The 17638-nt window shown below is 45.1% G+C and overlaps 1 protein-coding gene and 1 long non-coding RNA gene across 5 annotated transcripts in view; one reads left to right on the top strand and one right to left on the bottom strand.

Annotated features, from left to right (window-relative positions):
• Positions 1–17638, bottom strand: part of PPEF2 (protein phosphatase with EF-hand domain 2) — a 36105-nt gene that overhangs the window by 9328 nt on the left and 9139 nt on the right. The window contains 10 exon segments of the mRNA XM_021101456.1: positions 587–653; positions 656–728; positions 1817–2002; positions 4313–4699; positions 11726–11875; positions 11965–12001; positions 12455–12621; positions 13607–13653; positions 14957–15074; positions 16923–17098. Coding sequence (XP_020957115.1) covers positions 587–653; positions 656–728; positions 1817–2002; positions 4313–4699; positions 11726–11875; positions 11965–12001; positions 12455–12621; positions 13607–13653; positions 14957–15074; positions 16923–17098 — 1408 coding nt within the window.
• LOC106504694 lies at positions 4783–12792 on the top strand. Of its 4 annotated transcripts, none has more exons than XR_002346714.1 (5): positions 4783–4879; positions 7629–7826; positions 9374–9819; positions 9938–10106; positions 12460–12792. It is a non-coding gene; the product is annotated as an uncharacterized LOC106504694 (long non-coding RNA). The 4 variants fall into 4 exon arrangements; XR_002346713.1 differs by having other exon boundaries at positions 4793–4879; positions 7616–7826; XR_001298364.2 differs by lacking the exon at positions 4783–4879 and having other exon boundaries at positions 6821–7826; positions 9374–9527; positions 9598–9819.

Raw genomic sequence — 17638 nt, forward strand, 5'->3', positions numbered from 1 at the left:
ACAGTTATGGTGCGTGTTTGATCTCTGGCCCAGAAACTTGCAAATGCCAAGGGTGTGGCCAAAAAAGCCAGCACTTAGGGTACAGAGAACTCAAATGAGGTGAGAGCTCTGAATCGTCTCAAAGAAGCCATTGAAGGGATATGATATGCTTCCTTCCCAGGTAGAGAGGAGCATTGTCACCAAGTGTGTGCACTGAAATCCATGTGCCAAACCCTCCCAGAGAGTGAGAGAAGCTTTGTCTGTGATTGATGGGGTATGACAAACACTTTCAGATGAGAGAAAATAGCAGAGTGACCCTGGAAAGGTTTAGTGGTCTGATACATGGACTTCACCCAAGGCATCCCACTGAGAATGATTCCTGCAAGAGACACATTGGTCACTTCCATTCATGGGTAGGTAGGGATTTCAGAGAGTGTGGAAGAGAAAGAAGAACCCGTTATGAGGTCTAGCCTAGATGCTACGGCGGATATGGTTAAATTTTGGATTCTGACTTAGATTTGGATAAATGTAATGACATTTGGGCTTCAAAGATTCCACGAACACTAGGATTCTGGTTTTGCGAAAATCATTCAATGAAAAGTCTTGCCTTTGCCTCATGGTGAGTGTGTGGGTGGCCTTGTTAGCTTGAAACTGCACGATGTGAGGGGTCAAGGCGGCCCCAGTTTGACATAGGCGCCTCTGTTACTGCCGACTGCGTAGTAGTTGGAGGCAGAAAAGATGGTTAACACCTAAATCAAAACAGAAGAGAGACAGGCACTCAGGTGCACTCTTCACAGTCCTATAGGGCTCAACCGCTTTCAGGGCTGCTCCTCCTTAACCTTGTCTATTATTATTATTATTTAAGTCATTAATGCTAATAGGACAGGAGTTGTGACTCAAGTAGTAAAAATTTGAATTCTGATAGGACACCCACATATTTTCTTCACATTAATTTTTTTTTTAATTTGTATTATGTGTTCTTCACATTTTTATCCCAAGGAGACATAGCAGAGGTATGGAAAACATTGCATTTGGTTCAACTCAGAGGCAAGCGAAGTCTGATAAGCTGGGCTGGCCATTCCAGCCAGCAGGCAGACCAATTCTTAAAGCTGGTGTGAAGCCTCAGAGCAGAGCTTCCTACAGAGTGTTGGGCCTTCTGAGATGCTCTGTGAAAAAAGTGCCTCCCTTGTCAATACAATGGGAGAAGCTAGCTACTGTACCTCTTCTTGGAGCTTTACAAAGAATGTAGGAAAGAAAGGGTTCTCAGAAGTGCTGCAGTGAAGAAGCTTAGACAACTATTTAACATTCCCATCAAACTTTTCTTATCTTAGTTGATCTCTAGCCCTTTTTCCCAGCATGTAAAGCTGTAATTCTCCTGCAGAGTTAGGATTCTTGGAAGTACGCTCATCCGAGGTGCATTAGGCTAAGTGGACATCCTAAGATTTGAAGATGCCCAAAGATTTAGATGGGATGCTAATGACGCTACTGAGAAGACAAGCAATCCCGAATCCCTGCCTGGGGCACAGAACAGAGATCCTGTTACCTTGTCATAGACTTTGAGACTTGGGATGGTGAACAAGGTGGCTGGGAAAAGATGGGGCTGTTATTTCCATTCATGAAATGGGACCTTATCTGTTCTTACTTTCCTCTCTGCGAAAGTAGTTGCCTAAATCAAATTTTAAACAGTTTTTGAGTCCGAAATTCAAGGATAAATGACATAAAGGACCCAGTCGCTTGGAGTAAATGGATAACAACTATAAGACACAGCTGAATGTGAGGCGCCGAGAGTGTCAGTTCATCCACACCCAGGAGGGCGAGAGCCCAAAGGTCCACCCACCTTGCGGCCGTGGCAGAATTCGTAGCCTTCGGGTTTGCACTCGTGTGAGCGGATCAGGAATTGCAGGTTGTATTTCTGTAGCAACCATTCTGTCACATTAGGTCCAAAATAACAGCCGCCTCCTCGAACGGTGTTGGCCCTGCAGCCCTCCTGAGGCATGGGGTCGCTCCACAGTATATCCACCACCTGGAGAGATGAGACATGGGCTCTTTTCTTTTTGGGGGGCGGTGGGGGGAGGTCCTTTTCTAAAAACTAGTCAGGGAGTCAGAACCACTCCTAGGGAAAGAGGAGGAGGAGGAGAGAGATGATGAAGAGGAAACTATCTGAATAAAAATAAGTGAGTAAATTTCCATCCAGTCAATATTTGGCATACATTTCTATTCTGGACCACTGAGGTTCCAGAACTTTTTTTGTAATGGCCACACCCACAGCATATAGTAGTTCCAAAGCCGGGGACTGAATCTGAGCTATAGCTGCAACCTATGCCACAGCTATGGCCACACCAGTGGGTTAAAGCCCACTGCACTGGCTGGCGATAAAACCCATGCCACTGCAGCAACCAAGCTGCTGCAGTCAGATTCTTAACCCACTGCAACACAGTGGGAACTCGCCAGAATTTTTTATTGCCTACAACGTGAGTGTGTCTGTGTGCACACTGCTTGACAAGTATGTATCCACTGTCTTGATAATAAATCATATATGAAACCTAACACCTGAAACAGACAAAAAGGGAACAGCTCTGGTAGAAGCTTGGACCACAGCCAGAACTCCTCAGGCAGCACCTGTGCTCCAGGCTCCTGGACTTTTGTCCCAAAGACAAGGCAGATGTCCTGGGACTGGCAAGACAGCCTCTACTCAGCATTCACACGGCCCAGATGTGGTCCTGGGAAAGTGTGTTTGGGCTCTTCCTGAAGTAACTGCCCCAAAGTTTAAAGAATTTGCAAAAGAGCCAAGCAATTTTTCTAGCAATGCAGATTCTACTCTACTTTGACTACTCAGGAAAACACTGATAGTCTTATTCAACTTATGAAGTAACTGGATGTATTGCGGTTGTTGACACCTGATACTTGTCTTTTAAGAAAAACTCCATTTGATTAACATCAGCGCATTGTTATTAAGTCTTATTTTGCACAAGGAGACCTACATTTTAAAGTTTCACTTCTAAGTTGATGGTGAAGTCTGGATTGTGACTCCGGGAGTATGTAGTCCAAACTCACTATTTCTCTCTCTGTTTCTAGCCTCTGCAATTCCTCCGCTTTCTCACCACATTCCATCCAAACAATGAGCAAGTTCTGCTAATTTTAGCTCAAGCAATTCTGAAATCTCTCCTTTTAAAAAAATTTTTATGTACAATGTTTCATTTATTTTTTATTTTTTAACAAATTGGGAGTATAGTTGGCTTACAAAGTTGTGTTAGTTTTGGATGCACAGCAAAGTAAATATCCATTCCTTTTCAGTTTTTTTCTGGTATAGGTTATTACACAGTATTGAGTAGATTTCCCTTGTGCCATATGGTAACTTCTCCTTTTCTTCACTGAGTCAAGCCTAAGAAGTTGCTATTTTGGTAGATCAAAAATGGTTGACCAAAAGCAAGCTCATGTGGTTCCATTAACACCATGTGAGATCACCTGTGTCATCTCCCACCTGGATTACAACAGTCACCCTGCCACAATCTCGCCCCAGTGAAATGGTCCCTCATTTGGCTGTCAGAGTCAGCTGCTTTGGCAAGAACTGTGTGTGCCTACTCAAAATCCATCTCTGTCCTTGCTAACAGAACTCTCACTGAGGGTGTTTGGCATGGTAATGCGCCTGTCTAAATACTGTGTTTCCCAGACTCCCTTGCAGCTATGGGTGGCCATGTGATGCAGTTCATGGCTCAGGGGTAATAAACCAGAGTAGAATCCATGAGGACACGGATTTGATCCCTGGCCTTTCTCAGTGGGTTAAGGATCTGGCATTGGCGTGAGCTTTGGGTGGGTTGCAGATGCTATTCGGATCCCGCATTGCTGTGGCTGTGGTGTATCCCTGGAGCTGTAGCTCCGATTCAGTCCCTAGCCTGGGAACCTCCATATGTCTTGGGTGCAGCCTTGAAAAGACCAAAAAAAAAAAAAAAAAAAAGAAAGAAACATATATTATGCATATGTCTATATATGTCAGAAATTTGTACGTGTGTCAGAAATAGGACATATGTGCCATATATAAACTGTGGCTTACTTTCCTACCCCAAAGATGCTAGGGCACTAAACCAAGTTTACTTAGGCAATAAAACCCCTATCTACATCTTCCTTTCTTTTATAAAACTCTAAAGTATATGAGTCATGAGGCAAATACTAATAGCCTTCTGGGGTGTTCTAACCTCAGGGAGAAAAAGAAAAGGGCAGGGAAAAAACCCCACTCTGAATTTACACAGGAGGAGGAGACTGGTTCCTGTTTTTGAAACCCTTGGTCCGTCCGGATGCCTCCAAATCGCAGGGAGCAGCACCTGGCCACACGCACCTGCCTCCACTCCTCCTGAGTGGGCTCGGGCCACTCGTCAGCATCCAAATCCGCTTCTGACGCCGAGGGTGATGACTCCTCCTTCTCCTTGATCACTGGGAAGCCCGCTTGCTGCCGGCACCTCTCCAGCTCCAGGTCCACCGAGCGCCGCACCCGCCGGGAGAGCTCCTTGGGGTCCAGAGGGAGGCTACAGGGGACGCTGGATGAGCGCCCGGTTCTGTGGGCTTTGTGGGCGCTGGGATGCAGGGGTGAGGAGGGGAAAGAGTGGCTTTGGGGGAGGAACCACGGGGAGGGTCTCCCGGCAGAGCTTGTCTGGGTGGCTTTCCCCTTTTTCTCCGCCTGCTTCTTATTCTCCTTTCTTGTTTTGTATCTCAAGGTGGAAACAATCTAAAAATGTCCAGAAGAGATACAGATGCTGAATGAAGCCATGGGTCCTTTTTGAGCAGCTCTCTGGGGTTAAGTCAATGCCCCCCACACTGGGCTCCGCCCGTGACAGGGTCAGCACGGAACTGCCAGTCAGCGTTTAGGAGCTTTTATAGCAACTGGATGCTGCTGCCATTCACACACGTGAGCATTGGGCTTATATTTTTTGTTTGTATTTCATTTTTCTAGTAATTCACATTTATTGTATTTTACAAAAATTTTAATCCGGAACAAATCAGAAATTGATGAAACCTGGTCCTCCACCACAGATCGCTGGAGAAGGGCTAATACAGGTCATTGTTTCTGGGAACCTAGCGATTTCTAGACAAGAATGGGAAAGGGCACCTTCCTCCGGAAGGCGGGGGCCCTTGCTCCCTTTCCTGCTGTTCCACAGATGCTCAAACAGAGAAGAAAGGGAGCCTAGCAGTGAGCGGTGTTGGAATGAAATAAACCTGATGCCTGCTGTGGGCGAGGCAGCCCTTGTTGGCCGTTTAGAGAAGTGCCCTCGTGCCTGCGGAGGAAGGATGGGACGGGGAAGGGAGCCTTTTCAGCCTGGACCTAATCAGAAAGATACTCTTCTTGCCAAAGGGACTGTGTGGTCCCCCTGCCTCAGATTCACCATGTGTGGTACTGGGACCAAGCCAGCAACACCAAGGACACAAGCAAGAAGAATTCTAATCATAGAGGGGGGTCAAGCCACAGAGCACAGCCAAAGGAGAGAGCAACCATTCCCGGTGTGCCCGAGGGCCACCAGGGGCACTGAGGGGGCACCGTCCACAAAGATACCAACATAAAGTTCTGGTTCATACACGGAACTCAGTGCAGTGATCAATGAGCCAGAACTTTCTGCAAATAGATCTAAGGACAAAATAGATCTAAAGATGGAGTTCCTGTCGTGGCTCAGTGATTAACAAATCTGACTAGGAATCATGATGCTCAGAGTGGCTCAGCTATACTGGACTGATGTCTGAAGAGGGGTCCAGATGGAAGGGAATAGAACAGAGATTATTCTCTAACACTGGACAAGCGCTAATTACTTCCTAGGCAGTCCCAGGCCTGGACGTAGAGAGGCCAAAACTTGAACGTTATTGAGATTGCATTCTTGCAGGATTGGGAAGAGGGGTACCAAAGCAGCTTGTATGGGTCAGAGCATCCCCGATGTACAGAAGGAACTGCAAAAGGTGGAAGGGGTTTTAGGGATGCTGAGGTCTCAGCTTGTTGAAATTGCCTTTAAAGTTTATAATGGCTGAGATGAGGTTCAGGAAAAAAGGGAACAACAGAGGAAGAAAGAAAAGGCACAGTGTGGAATTCAACTCCTGCTACTGGCCTTCCTCAAACATGATTTAATATGCTCCTGTCATCACCTTAGAACAATCCAATCGTACAGGTCTAGAAACCAGGCACAGATGAGTATCGGTTGGTACACAACTTTAAGAGCGATTAAATTTTAGGAGATATTCATCCAGTAGCTTCCAACTCCTACACCCGGCTCACTGCTTGTCTGCAGATTTTTGTTAGTTGGCTGTCTTAGAGCTAAAGGAGTTCCTTGTTTTGTACATCCTTGAGTTCTGAATCCCAGCAGTGGTTTGTTTTCAAATAGTAAGATCTAGATTCAAAAGTTAAACCACAGTACTGCTGCATAGTAATTCCTCAGGGATTTAAAGGTCTCCACCCTCAACCCCCACCCCACCCACCACACACAATATTTAGAGAAATCCTGGCAAAAGATTTGAGGGACCCTCAACTAAGCAAGGGAGCCTTGATCCAGTATGTGGGTGATATTCTGATTGCTTGTAAGACAAAGGATATCTCAGATCGGAATATGGTTTTGACTTTGACTTTTTGGTGGAATGAGGCTATAACGTGTCCAAGAAAAAGCACAATTTTCTGCCCTCTGTTGAATATTTAGGTTTGTTTTTTTGTTTGTTTGTTTTGTTTTTTTTTTTTTTTGGCTTTTTAGGGCCGCACCTGCAGCATATGGATGTTCCCAGGCAAAGGATCGACTCAGAGCTCCAGCTGCTGGCCTACACCACAGCCACAGCAATGCAGGGTCTGAGCTGTGTCTGTGCCCCACACCGAAGCTTACAGCAATACTGGATCCCTGACCCACTGAGCAAGGCCAGGGATTGAATCCTCATGGATACTAGTCGGGTTCACTTTCTGCTGTGCCACAACGGAAATTCCACATATTTGGCTTTTGAACTCTCACAAGTACAGAGACTTGCTCCCTGACAGAGGAAGCTCTCATCAGGGTTGCCATTCCCACACCCACAACCAAGAGACAACTGCAGTGGCTCCTGGGAAAGGCTGGGTTCTGCAGCTTTTGGGTCCCCAGCTTCAGATTCTTTGCAAAACCCCTTTAGGAAGCTTTTAAAGGAGGAGACGGTGACTCTCTGGACTGGACTAGGGAGTGCCATAGGGCATTCTAGGTTGTCAAAGAAAAACTGCTAGCTTTAGGTCCTTAGGTCTTCCAGAGATCAGGAAGCCGGGCTGACTTATTTGTTCATGAGAGAGACAAGGAATCAGCCTTGGAGTCCTGATGGAGAACCCAGGCAGCGTAAGGAGACCTGCTGCATATCTCAGCAGTTACAGTTACTAAGGGCCAGTTGGTCTTTGGATCACAGCAACTATTTGTGAGCTTATACAAGAAGCAGAGGCGTTTGCCCTAGGACACCCGATCACGGTGCATCCCCTCACTGTGTACCCCCCGCCCCCCCCAGAACAGAAGGGGGATATTGGTTAACATCAGGAAGCTTAGGAAAATATCAGGCTGTATTACTGGGGAATCCCCATGTTCCTCAAAGCAGCCTCTACCTTGAATCCTGCCACTGAAGCGCCTAAGCATGACTGTATTCAGAGAGCTGAATGGGTCATTTCTAGCTGTCCTGTTCAGCTGGACAGACTGGCCACTGGAGGACCCAGACCTTGCAGTGCTGACGGATGGAAGCAGCTTTAGAATGGACCAGGAACAGTGCAAAGCTGGGTATGCGGTGGTGGCTCATTGAAAGACACTGGAAGTGGAAGCCCTTCTCCCGGGTGCCTCGGCACAAAAGGTGGAACTTCTGGCTCCCGACAACAGCCCCCCATCTAGGTAAGGATAAGAGAGCAACTATTTTCACTGATTCCAAATATGCTTTCTTGGTGGTCCATGACCATGGGGCCATTTGGAGAAAGAGACTGTTAACTGCAGGGAAGAAGGAAACAATTGCCCAAAGAAATTTTGCCTTTTTTTTTTCTTTTTGGAACTGTACCTGCGGCATATGGAAGTTTCCTGTAGGGGTCAAATTGGAGCTACAGTTCCCCAGCCTACACCGCAACCACAGCAACACCAGCTCCAAGCCTCATCTGTTCGATCCCTGGCCCACAGCTCATGGCAACACTGGATCCTTAACCCACTGAGCAAGGCCAAGGATCAAATCCACATCCTCATGGTTACTAGTCAGATTCGTAACCCACTAAGCCACAATGGGAACTCCCTGCCAAAGAAATTTTAACCGTATTAGAAGCTGTCATGGAGCCAAAAGAATTCATGTCCACTCTCCAGGATATCAGAAATCAGACTGACTGCTTGAGGGACTAATCTAGCAGATCAAGCAGCAAAGTTAGTAGCCAGGACTAAAATATCTAAGATTCCCCAGTATTGGCCTTGATCCCTGATGTGGATCTAACAAGAGCTATCCAAAGTATTTTCCTGAAGACGATGTAGCCAGTGAATGGGGATCGGATATGAGTCCCGGCCATTCTCAGGATGCTGACCCTAGGAAGGGTGGATTTATAACAGAAATGGCAAGATCCTTGTATCTGAATGCCTTAGGGAAGATGTAACACACTATATAAACCGGAGTACCCACCGTGTGGGAGATGTCACCCTCCAGCCGATTGAGAAATTCATTATAGGAGTTGCCATTGTGGCTCAGCAGGTTAAGAATTCGACATAGTTTGTGAGCATGTGGGTTCGATCCCTGGCCTCACTTAGTGGGTCAAGGATCCGGCATTGCCACAAGCTGCAGTATTGGTAGCAGATGCGGCTGGGACCTAGTGTTGCCGTGGCTGTGGCATAGGCCAGCAGCTGCAGCAATGATTTGACCCCTGGCCCAGGAACTTCCATGTGCCTCCAGGGCAGCCATGAAAAAAAAAAAAATTCATTATAGGACCAGACATGCAAAGGACAATACAAAAGGTGATATAGAGGTGCATGTTATGTGCTAAAAATAATCCTTAAGCTGGGTCACTGCTGTTAATCCAAGGAGCTCAGACTCCAAATGCTGGACTGAGAGAAGATTGATGACTTCACTGTGATGCTAAGAGCCACGGGAACCTTAGGTATTTATTAGTATTTGTGGATACTTTTACTGGTTGGGCAGAGGCATTCCTCTGCTGGCCTGCAAAAACTTGAGGTTCTTAAAGCTCTACTAAAAGAAATTATTCCTATATTTGGGTTTCCTATGTCCATTCCAAGTGACAAGGGAGGGGATGTTATAGCAATAATAACTCAAGCATCTGGAACCTTAAACCTTCCTTGGACACTACATGCTTCTTGGTGGATCTGAGCTACTGGCAAAATTGAAAAGATGGATCACACTCCTTAAAAGGCTATAACTCAAATTTGTCAGGAAATTAATTTAACCTGTGTTAAAGCTCCCCCAGTTGCCCTGCTTTGAGTGAAGATTGCCAGCCCTGAGGCAAGCTCCAGTTGAACCCCAAAGACAGTTGTATGAGAGACCCTTCCTGCATCCCAGAAATGGTTTAAGATCTGGAGGGAACACACATTAAGGAACTTAAATACCGTCAGGTATGTAGAATCATTGGGAGCTACTCTAACTGCTCTAAGTTTGCTTCTAGCCCGTAAATGTTTCCTACAGGTGTTTGCTTGGGCCACTTCTGTCCTGGAGACTAGGTCCTGCTGAAATCTCGGAACAATAAACTTCTAGAAGAGGAGCTCCATCCTTGCTGAACTGAACCTTATGAGGTGCTCTGTATGCCCCTTCCCTGGCGAAGCTGAAGGGAACTAAGCCATGGACCCATCACACTGAAATTAAGCTGGTCCCACAGAGATCAGTGAAGCCACCATGCCCTGTGTACAGGTATGTATGACATTCTGATCAACAGGATGAGAGGAGAAGACATGTATGCAACCTCTCCCGTGTGTCTTTAAAGAACAAGAGTCTTCTTCTTCCCTTCCTTCTTCTGTCTATTGCTTAGAACACAGATGTGGTAACAAGCCTTCTTGGGCTCTGCAAATGAGGGCATGGGAGTGACACCCTAAAGATGGCAGAGGAACAAGACAGAAGGAGCCTTGGTCCTTGGACAATCTAATACAACAAAGCGGCCGTACCAGCCAGGATGTGTGTGTTCCCCACTTCAAACACAGGTCTGTTTGACTCTAAAGCCACGTTCTTTCATTTGTCACTCATATAACATAGACTTTTATATCAATTAGAGTTGCCCAAAGTAGACTGGCTTATGGATAAGAAGTTCTTTGTCCTTGGATGTCACAGGATGTCAATGTCAAGCATGTCACAGCAGGGAGTCCTGTGTGAATGGGCAGTTAGAGGAGAAAGGCTAAAAGGTACCATTCAAATGTGAGGGTCTATGATTAAAAGAAAATAGGGACTTCCTGTCATGGCTCAGCGGTTAGCGAACCCAACTAGCATCCGTGAGGATGCGAGTTCAATCCCTGGCCTTGCTCAGTGGGTTGAGGATCTGGCATTGCTGTGAGCTGTAGTGTAGGTCACAAATGGGACTCGGATCCTGCCTTGCTGTGGCTCTGGCGTAGGCTGGCGGCTGCAGTTCCGATTGGAACCCTAGCCTGGGAACCTCCCTATGCCGTGGGTGTGGACCTAAAGGACAAAAAGACAAAAAAAAAAAAAAAAAAAAAATAGAATTTTTGCTTTCTAGTTTTCCACTTCTGAAATGAAATAAAAAATAGAGACCTGTTCATATTGGGGTATAATGTGTTCTGCCTTTCTCCCCCTCCCTGTGCTGGTTATGGTAAAATTCCTTTAGGGCAAGCACCACCACTGGTTATTTTTGCATCTCTGCTAGCACATTCCTTGCATATAGTAAGCACTTAAAACATAGTTGTTAGGAGTTTCCTAGTGGATCAGTGGGTTAAGGATGCAGCATTGTAACTGCAGTAGCTCCAGTCACTGCTGTGATGTGGGTTTGATCCCTGGCATGGGAACTTCCACATGCTGCAGGCCTGGCCAAACCCAACCTCCCCTCAAAAAAAAAAAAAAAAAAAAAAAAAAAAAAAAAACCACCACCAACATAGTTGTTGAGTTTTTGGGTTTTTTTTTTTCTTTTTTTTTTTTTTGCTATTTTAGGGCCACACCCACGGCATATGGAGGTTCCCAGGCTAGGGGTCAAATTGGAGTTACAGCCTCTGGCCTACGCCACAGCCACAGCCATGGAGGATCTGAACCTTGTCTGCGACCTACACCACAGCTCATGGTGATGCTGGATCCTAAACCCACTGAGTGAGGCCAGGAATGGAACCCGAATCCTTATGGATCCTAGTTGGGTTCGTTAACTGCTGAGTCATGAAAGGAACTCCCATAGTTGTTGAGTTTAACTGCAACTGATCATCATCTGTGTATTTGCCTGTAACACCCACCCTGCATGAAGTAGGCACTCAGTACACATTCGAGTTTAACTGACAATGAGCTGAATTATTTAAGAAACGGAAGCATAGTAGGTGGCAGTGATCGAGGGGTAGCAGTTGGAAGTACTTAGATCAGGGACAGCAAACAGATGGCACTGGTTGCCTCTCCCCACTGTCATGCCCATGGCAAATATTAATTCATCACAGCACACTTACTCCAGCTGTGGACTCCCAGTCCTCCTCCTGTCAACGATTTAATGGCTTCTCTTAACAGCCCGTATTGGTGAACTGGAGTCAGCATGGAGTCAAGATGCCATTTGTCTTATGTTGGCAGTGACATGGGGCATTATGGTGAAATCCGCGCTACTTCAGCACTCAATCAGTACCTTATGTCTGTCTAGTTTAGCCAAGAGCTCCAAGTCAGTCATGTCTGACACGCCACCGTGAAGAATCAGGACTTTCTCATCAACCAGAGTGGCCAGCGGAAGCCAACAGAACACATCTTGCAGTATTTTTAGTATTTTCTTGCCATGTGTCTGAAAATGATATCAATATGATATTGTTTCAAAGAATTCACTGAGCTTCTCTGAACTAAGAGAAACTTTTGCTTTTAAAGGCAGCATACCTTATATTTTTGCATCACTTCCTTGGTGAAACCATAGCTAGAATGAGAAGCAGAAACATTAAATTTAGTGACATTAGTTAGAGCATGATTGCATTTTTATAAAAATGCAGATTCTATATGCATCTACTTAAATATATGGCAAAGAAACAAACAATTGCTGAAATGTTTACAATTATAGCATTATCTATGGGTAGAGAAATTATGAGATATTTTAATTTTCTTTTGTTTATCTGTATTTTCTACTTTTTCTCTAGTGAACCCTTGTTTATGTGATTTAAGTATATGGATATATGAAAACAAATTTAATGGCTTTATTAGAATAGTAGGATAATGTATACCTTTTAAAAAAATCTTTTAAAATGGTATATATTGTGTACCCCAATATATAAAATTGGGAGACTTCTAGTAACAACGCAGCAGCTCTGGCAAAGTAACTGTTTACACCTGCAACAAGTAAAGCTCAAACCATCAAGCATGTTTTGGTTTGTACCGTAGGTTCACCATATAGTCCTCATGGTTTCCTCGGTTGAGATGGAACTCTTTGGGGTAAACCAACATGAAGGCAAAAAGAACCATCAGGACCTCGACTGAATCCTTGCCTCGATCCACAAAGTCGCCGTTGAACACATAGGCCCGCTCTGGTGACGGGAGGCCATTCTTCCCGAGAAGGAGGCAAGTCCAAGAAGAGGCAGTGGAAGGAACGGAAGAAGAAGTGAGGTCAGGCCAGTGTGCATCTGACAGTCACCCCAGCCCTAAAAGCCAACTCTGTGCTGTCTGCTCTCCTCCCAACATGAAATGTCAATAAAAGATGGAAATATTTTCTACTAATCTCATATCTCTTTTCTAGCCAGGCTGAGCTTAGGACACACTCGTGAAAATAAACACTTTATTCCCAAGCCACAGTGTCGACATGGGGCGTGTGCATAGGGCACTACACTTGCAGTTTCAAGTCCTGTGAGCAGTTCCGGCCCCTCTGTGTTTAACTAGCAATAGTAACAATAGCTGCCATAGATGTCTCAGGATTAAACAATATATTAGCAAATGCTTTGAGAAGTGCAGGATATATGTATAAAAAGTAATATTGCATTAATCAAATATTTATATACCTCGATCTATGCTCTGTATTTGATAACTAAAAATAGATATGAAAATAGCTTTTGGTTGCTTTAATAATAAACAATTCCCTCTGTTTAGTGATTTTCTTTTTTCCAAATAATGATTCTTTCCCTTTATTAACCCTTGATTTTGTATTTTTTAAACAGTTTACAAAAAATACACTAAATTATGACTTTGTGTTGTGGCTCAGAGAACCAGACTAGCATCTATGAGGATGTAGGTTTGATCTCTGGTCTCATTCAGTGAGTTAAGGATCTGGTGTGGCTGTGGTGTAGGCCAGTGGCTGCCACTGCAATTTGACCTCCAGCCTGGGGACTTCCACATGCCACAAGTGTGTCCCTAAAAAGCAAAACAAAAAAAACCCTAAAATGTAATCCAGTGATGACTTTACATATTTGCTACATATTATTTACAAATACTATTTTCTAATAGTTTAAAACCCAAGTCATACTTAAGCATTTTTAAAATACTGTATTTGAATTTTAAGCCTCAGAGCAAGATAGGAACTTAATTTGAGCATTCATACCTTATGAAATATAAATATTAAGTCGTCCAATTGGCCATGTAAATCTCCTAAGAAAGATAGAAAAAATATCAGTTTTGATTGGAGAAAAAATATCAGTTTTGATTGGTCTTCACCATTTTTCTAATTTCTTCTGTAAAAAAGGAAAACACCTAATGTGAACCTAAAACTAATGCAATATTACATCAGTTATATTTCAATTTAAATAAAAGGGAAAATACCCAGGAAAACCTGACAAGAAACTTAGTTATCCGCCTTTCCATATGTAGGACAGGGATAATTATTAACCTCCCTTGATGCAGGGATAGTTCATACTAAAAGCAGAAAGCACAATGTTTCTTCTGCATGATCATCACAAACATTAAATGACTTATTTTCAGTGAAGCCAAGACAGGACAGAGCAGTGCAGGTTTCCAAACCCGGATGAGAACTGGAGAGGCTGTTGCTGCAACTCAAGTAGGATCACTTAGAAGTCAGTGTTAACAAGATTTTTCAAGAAGTTGGAAATTTGGATTTTAATATGAAATCCTCCAAGTTCAAATGTTGGAAACTTTAGAAATGTAAGAACGGGAGTTCCTGTGATGGCTCAGCAGGTTAAGAACCAACTAGTATCCAAGAAGATGCAGGTTCAATCCCTGGCTTCGCTCAGCGGGTTAAGGATCCTGCCTTGCCACGAGCTGCGGTGTTGGCTGGCAGCTGCAGCTCCAATTTGACCCCTACCTTGGGAATTCCCACATGCTGCAGGTGCTGCCCTAAAAAAAAAAAAAAAAAAGTAACAACATGTTGAGGCAAACAAGATAGTGCAGGTTGCATGTAGCCCTGGAAGTGCCAGTTTACAATCTCTGGTGTATTGGTCTCCCCTAAGTTCAAGTGTGGGGCAGCAGTCTATGATATTAAAACATCGCTGAAAACATAAGGAGATGGAGAAGACTATCGTTAACAGGATTTCTCTCTGCAGAAGAATAAATGTAGAAAGGAACAATTCACTAGGCTTTTAGGCTTTTTTGAGTACAATAAATAAACTGTCATCTCTCAAGGGAAGGTCTGGTTCTTTGCAGGAATTTCGTTCTGAATGGAGAGCATGAGTTTGGGGTCAGATCTGAATCGCTTGGAAAAATATAGCCGAGGCTGAGCCCGCTCTGCCCACAGTTCTCCTCCTCGGTACCACCCCCGCTTTTAAGTGATGAGGAGAAAATATGTAAATGTAATTAGTATCAAGGTGTGCACCTGGCCTGCCTGCGTTGTGACCGTCACATGGCCACCAGGTGCCCTCCAGCCCTCCTCCCCCCCCACGCCCATCACAGGCAGACTTTTCTGTTTGTATCCAGCACATAATTTCTGAGGAGCTCATACCACACACTGTGATTTCCTCGCTGTAGCAGGTGGAGACACGGTTGATGTTTGGCAGTTGTACCAGATGCTTCCTGGCTTCATGTAGAAGATTCAAGACGTAGCGAGCGTGGAGCCTCTCCTAGCAGGAAGAGGAGGGAGCAGGCAAAACAGCAGAAATTCATGAGGGCAGATGGGCCTCACCTTACTGCTTCAGGACCCTGGGAAACTGCTCCTGGGAGCCTGTGCTCAGAACCTTTCTTTTTCACCCATCTTCTGCCTTTGTACTTTTCATTATGGCCCCAAATACTGAACCGATGTTCTCTTTCCTACCCACTCTATGTAATCGTTCCTTGCCTTTAGCTTGGGAGAAACACATGACTGTCTCAGCAACGTATGAATAAGTGCACATATGTCCATGGAATGAGTGATCCTATGATTACTGGAAAAATCATCCCAACTCCTACAATGAATTATCTTCATGTAAAAAGAGGAAAGGGAGTTCCCGTTGTGGCTCAGTGGTTAACAAACCTGACTAGTAGCCATGATGGCGCAGGCTTGATCCCTGGCCTCACTCAGTGGGTTAAGGACCTGGCATTGCCATGAACTGTGGTGTAGGTTGCTGATGCAGCTTGGATCCTGCATTGCTGTAGCTATGGTGTAGGCCAGCAACTACAGCTCCAATTTGACTCCTAGCCTGAGAACCTCCATATGCTGCAGGGGCAGCCCTAAAAAGACAATAATAATAATAATAATAAATATAAATATAAATATATATATATATGGAAGGATTGGAGTCTGGCATAAGAGCTAGAATCTGACCAGTTCTCACCACCTCTGCCTCTACCAGCAGGGTTTTAAGCCACTATCACTTTTTGCCTGGACTATTGCAATAGTCTCTTGACAGGTCTCTCTCCCTGCTTCAGCCCTTGTTTCCTATACTTTGTTCAGCAAATGGAATGATTATTTTAAAACGAAAACTGGGAGTCCCGTTGTGGCTCAGTGGTTAACAAATCCGACTAGGAACCACAAGGTTGTGGGTTTGATCCCTGGCCTTGCTCAGTGGGTTAAGGATCTGGCGTTGCCGTGAGCTGTGGTGTAGGTCACAGATGTGGCTTGGATCCTGCGTTGCTGTGGCTCTGGCATAGGTCAGTGGCTACATCTCTGATTAGACCCCTAGCCTGGGAACCTCCATATGCCGAGGGAACAGCTCTAGAAAAGGCAAAAAAAAAAAAAAAAAAAAAAAGACCAAAAAACAAACAAACAAACAAACAAACAAAAAAACTGGGTTATATCATTCCTGTGCTCACCTCTTTCAGAAAAACAAAAGTCCACCCTACTCACCTCTGTGCCTCCATCTCCTAATCCTTGTCCCCTGGCTTCCTCCTCTCCAGGCACAGTGGACTTCCTGATGTCCCTGAGCAGTCCCGGCAGGGTGCTGCCTCAGCACTTGCTCCCTCTGCCTAGAACACTTTCCCCAGGCATCCTTGTGGCACAGAAGTCACCTTTTCAGTGGTGGTTCCCAGACTATTCTACAAAACTGCCACCTCTCTCACCTTGAACTTAGCTGATGCTTTGACACAGCTCGTATCACCTTCTCATATATTCCATAATTTATATCTTTGTTATTTTCTCTTTACTATCTGGCTCCCCACTAAAATTTCAGCCCCATGAAGGCAGAGATTTGCGTCTGTCTTGCTCACTGCTGTATCCCCAGTGCCTAGAACAGAGCTCACATACAGAAGTACTTAGCAATCGCCTGTGCGATGAGTGAACAAAGAGATGACGTGATGAGGAGGGAGGGCTTCAAGACCTAAAAACTGGCTCATCAACCCCAACATCCCACCCTAAATAAGGGCGAGTCAGATCTCTCTAGTGGATCCCTGATACAAACACCCTAAATCCAGGGTCATTCCTTCTGCCTTGGGTCTGCTCTCCTGGTAACAGGATATGGAACTGGTAGTGACCCAGGTCCCCTGGCTGAGCTTACTTGTTTCAGTCTGAAAGCTTCCACCAGGGCGGTTGCGTGCTCGGGAAGGAGCGGGAAGGAGAGGTGCGGCCCCGTGTAACTGCCCGGCACCTCCATGGACTCGTAGTCACCGCAGCTCTCCATCTCCGAGTCCTGGGGGCATTTCTCTTCAGTGAATATGCGGTTCAGGAAATCTGCTAGTCAGGACAGAAAGGGTGGCTGGCTTATGACCAGACCTACAGTCACAGGCGATGCTGAATTCATTCCCTGGACCATACGTGAAATGGGACCTGGCGCGTATGGCACCGGCTCCAACACAGGAGAGGACAAAGGAGAGGGCAAAGTGCGAGCTCCTGTTGTGGCTCAGCAGGTTCCAAACCTGACTTGTATCCATGAGGATGCAGGTTCCATCCCTGGCTTCAGTGGGTTAAGGATCTGGTGTTGCTGTGAGCTGTGGTGTAGGTCATAGACTTGGCTCAGATCCTGTGTTGCTGTGGCTGTGCAGTGGGCTGGCATCTACAGCTCCCATTTGACCCCTAGCCTGGGAACTTACATATGCTGCAGGTTCAGCCCTAAAAAGCAAAAAAAAAAAAAAAAAAAAAAAAAAAGAAAAAAGAAAGAAAAGAAAAGAAAAAAGAAAAAGGGCAGAGTGATGACAAATGAGGATAGGAAGGAGAAAAATGCTGCTCTGTCATTTCCATTCCACTTTATTTTTGTCTTTTTAGGGCCACACCTGC

Source organism: Sus scrofa, chromosome 8 (genome assembly GCF_000003025.6).
Source record: "Sus scrofa isolate TJ Tabasco breed Duroc chromosome 8, Sscrofa11.1, whole genome shotgun sequence".
NCBI lineage: Eukaryota > Metazoa > Chordata > Mammalia > Artiodactyla > Suidae > Sus > Sus scrofa.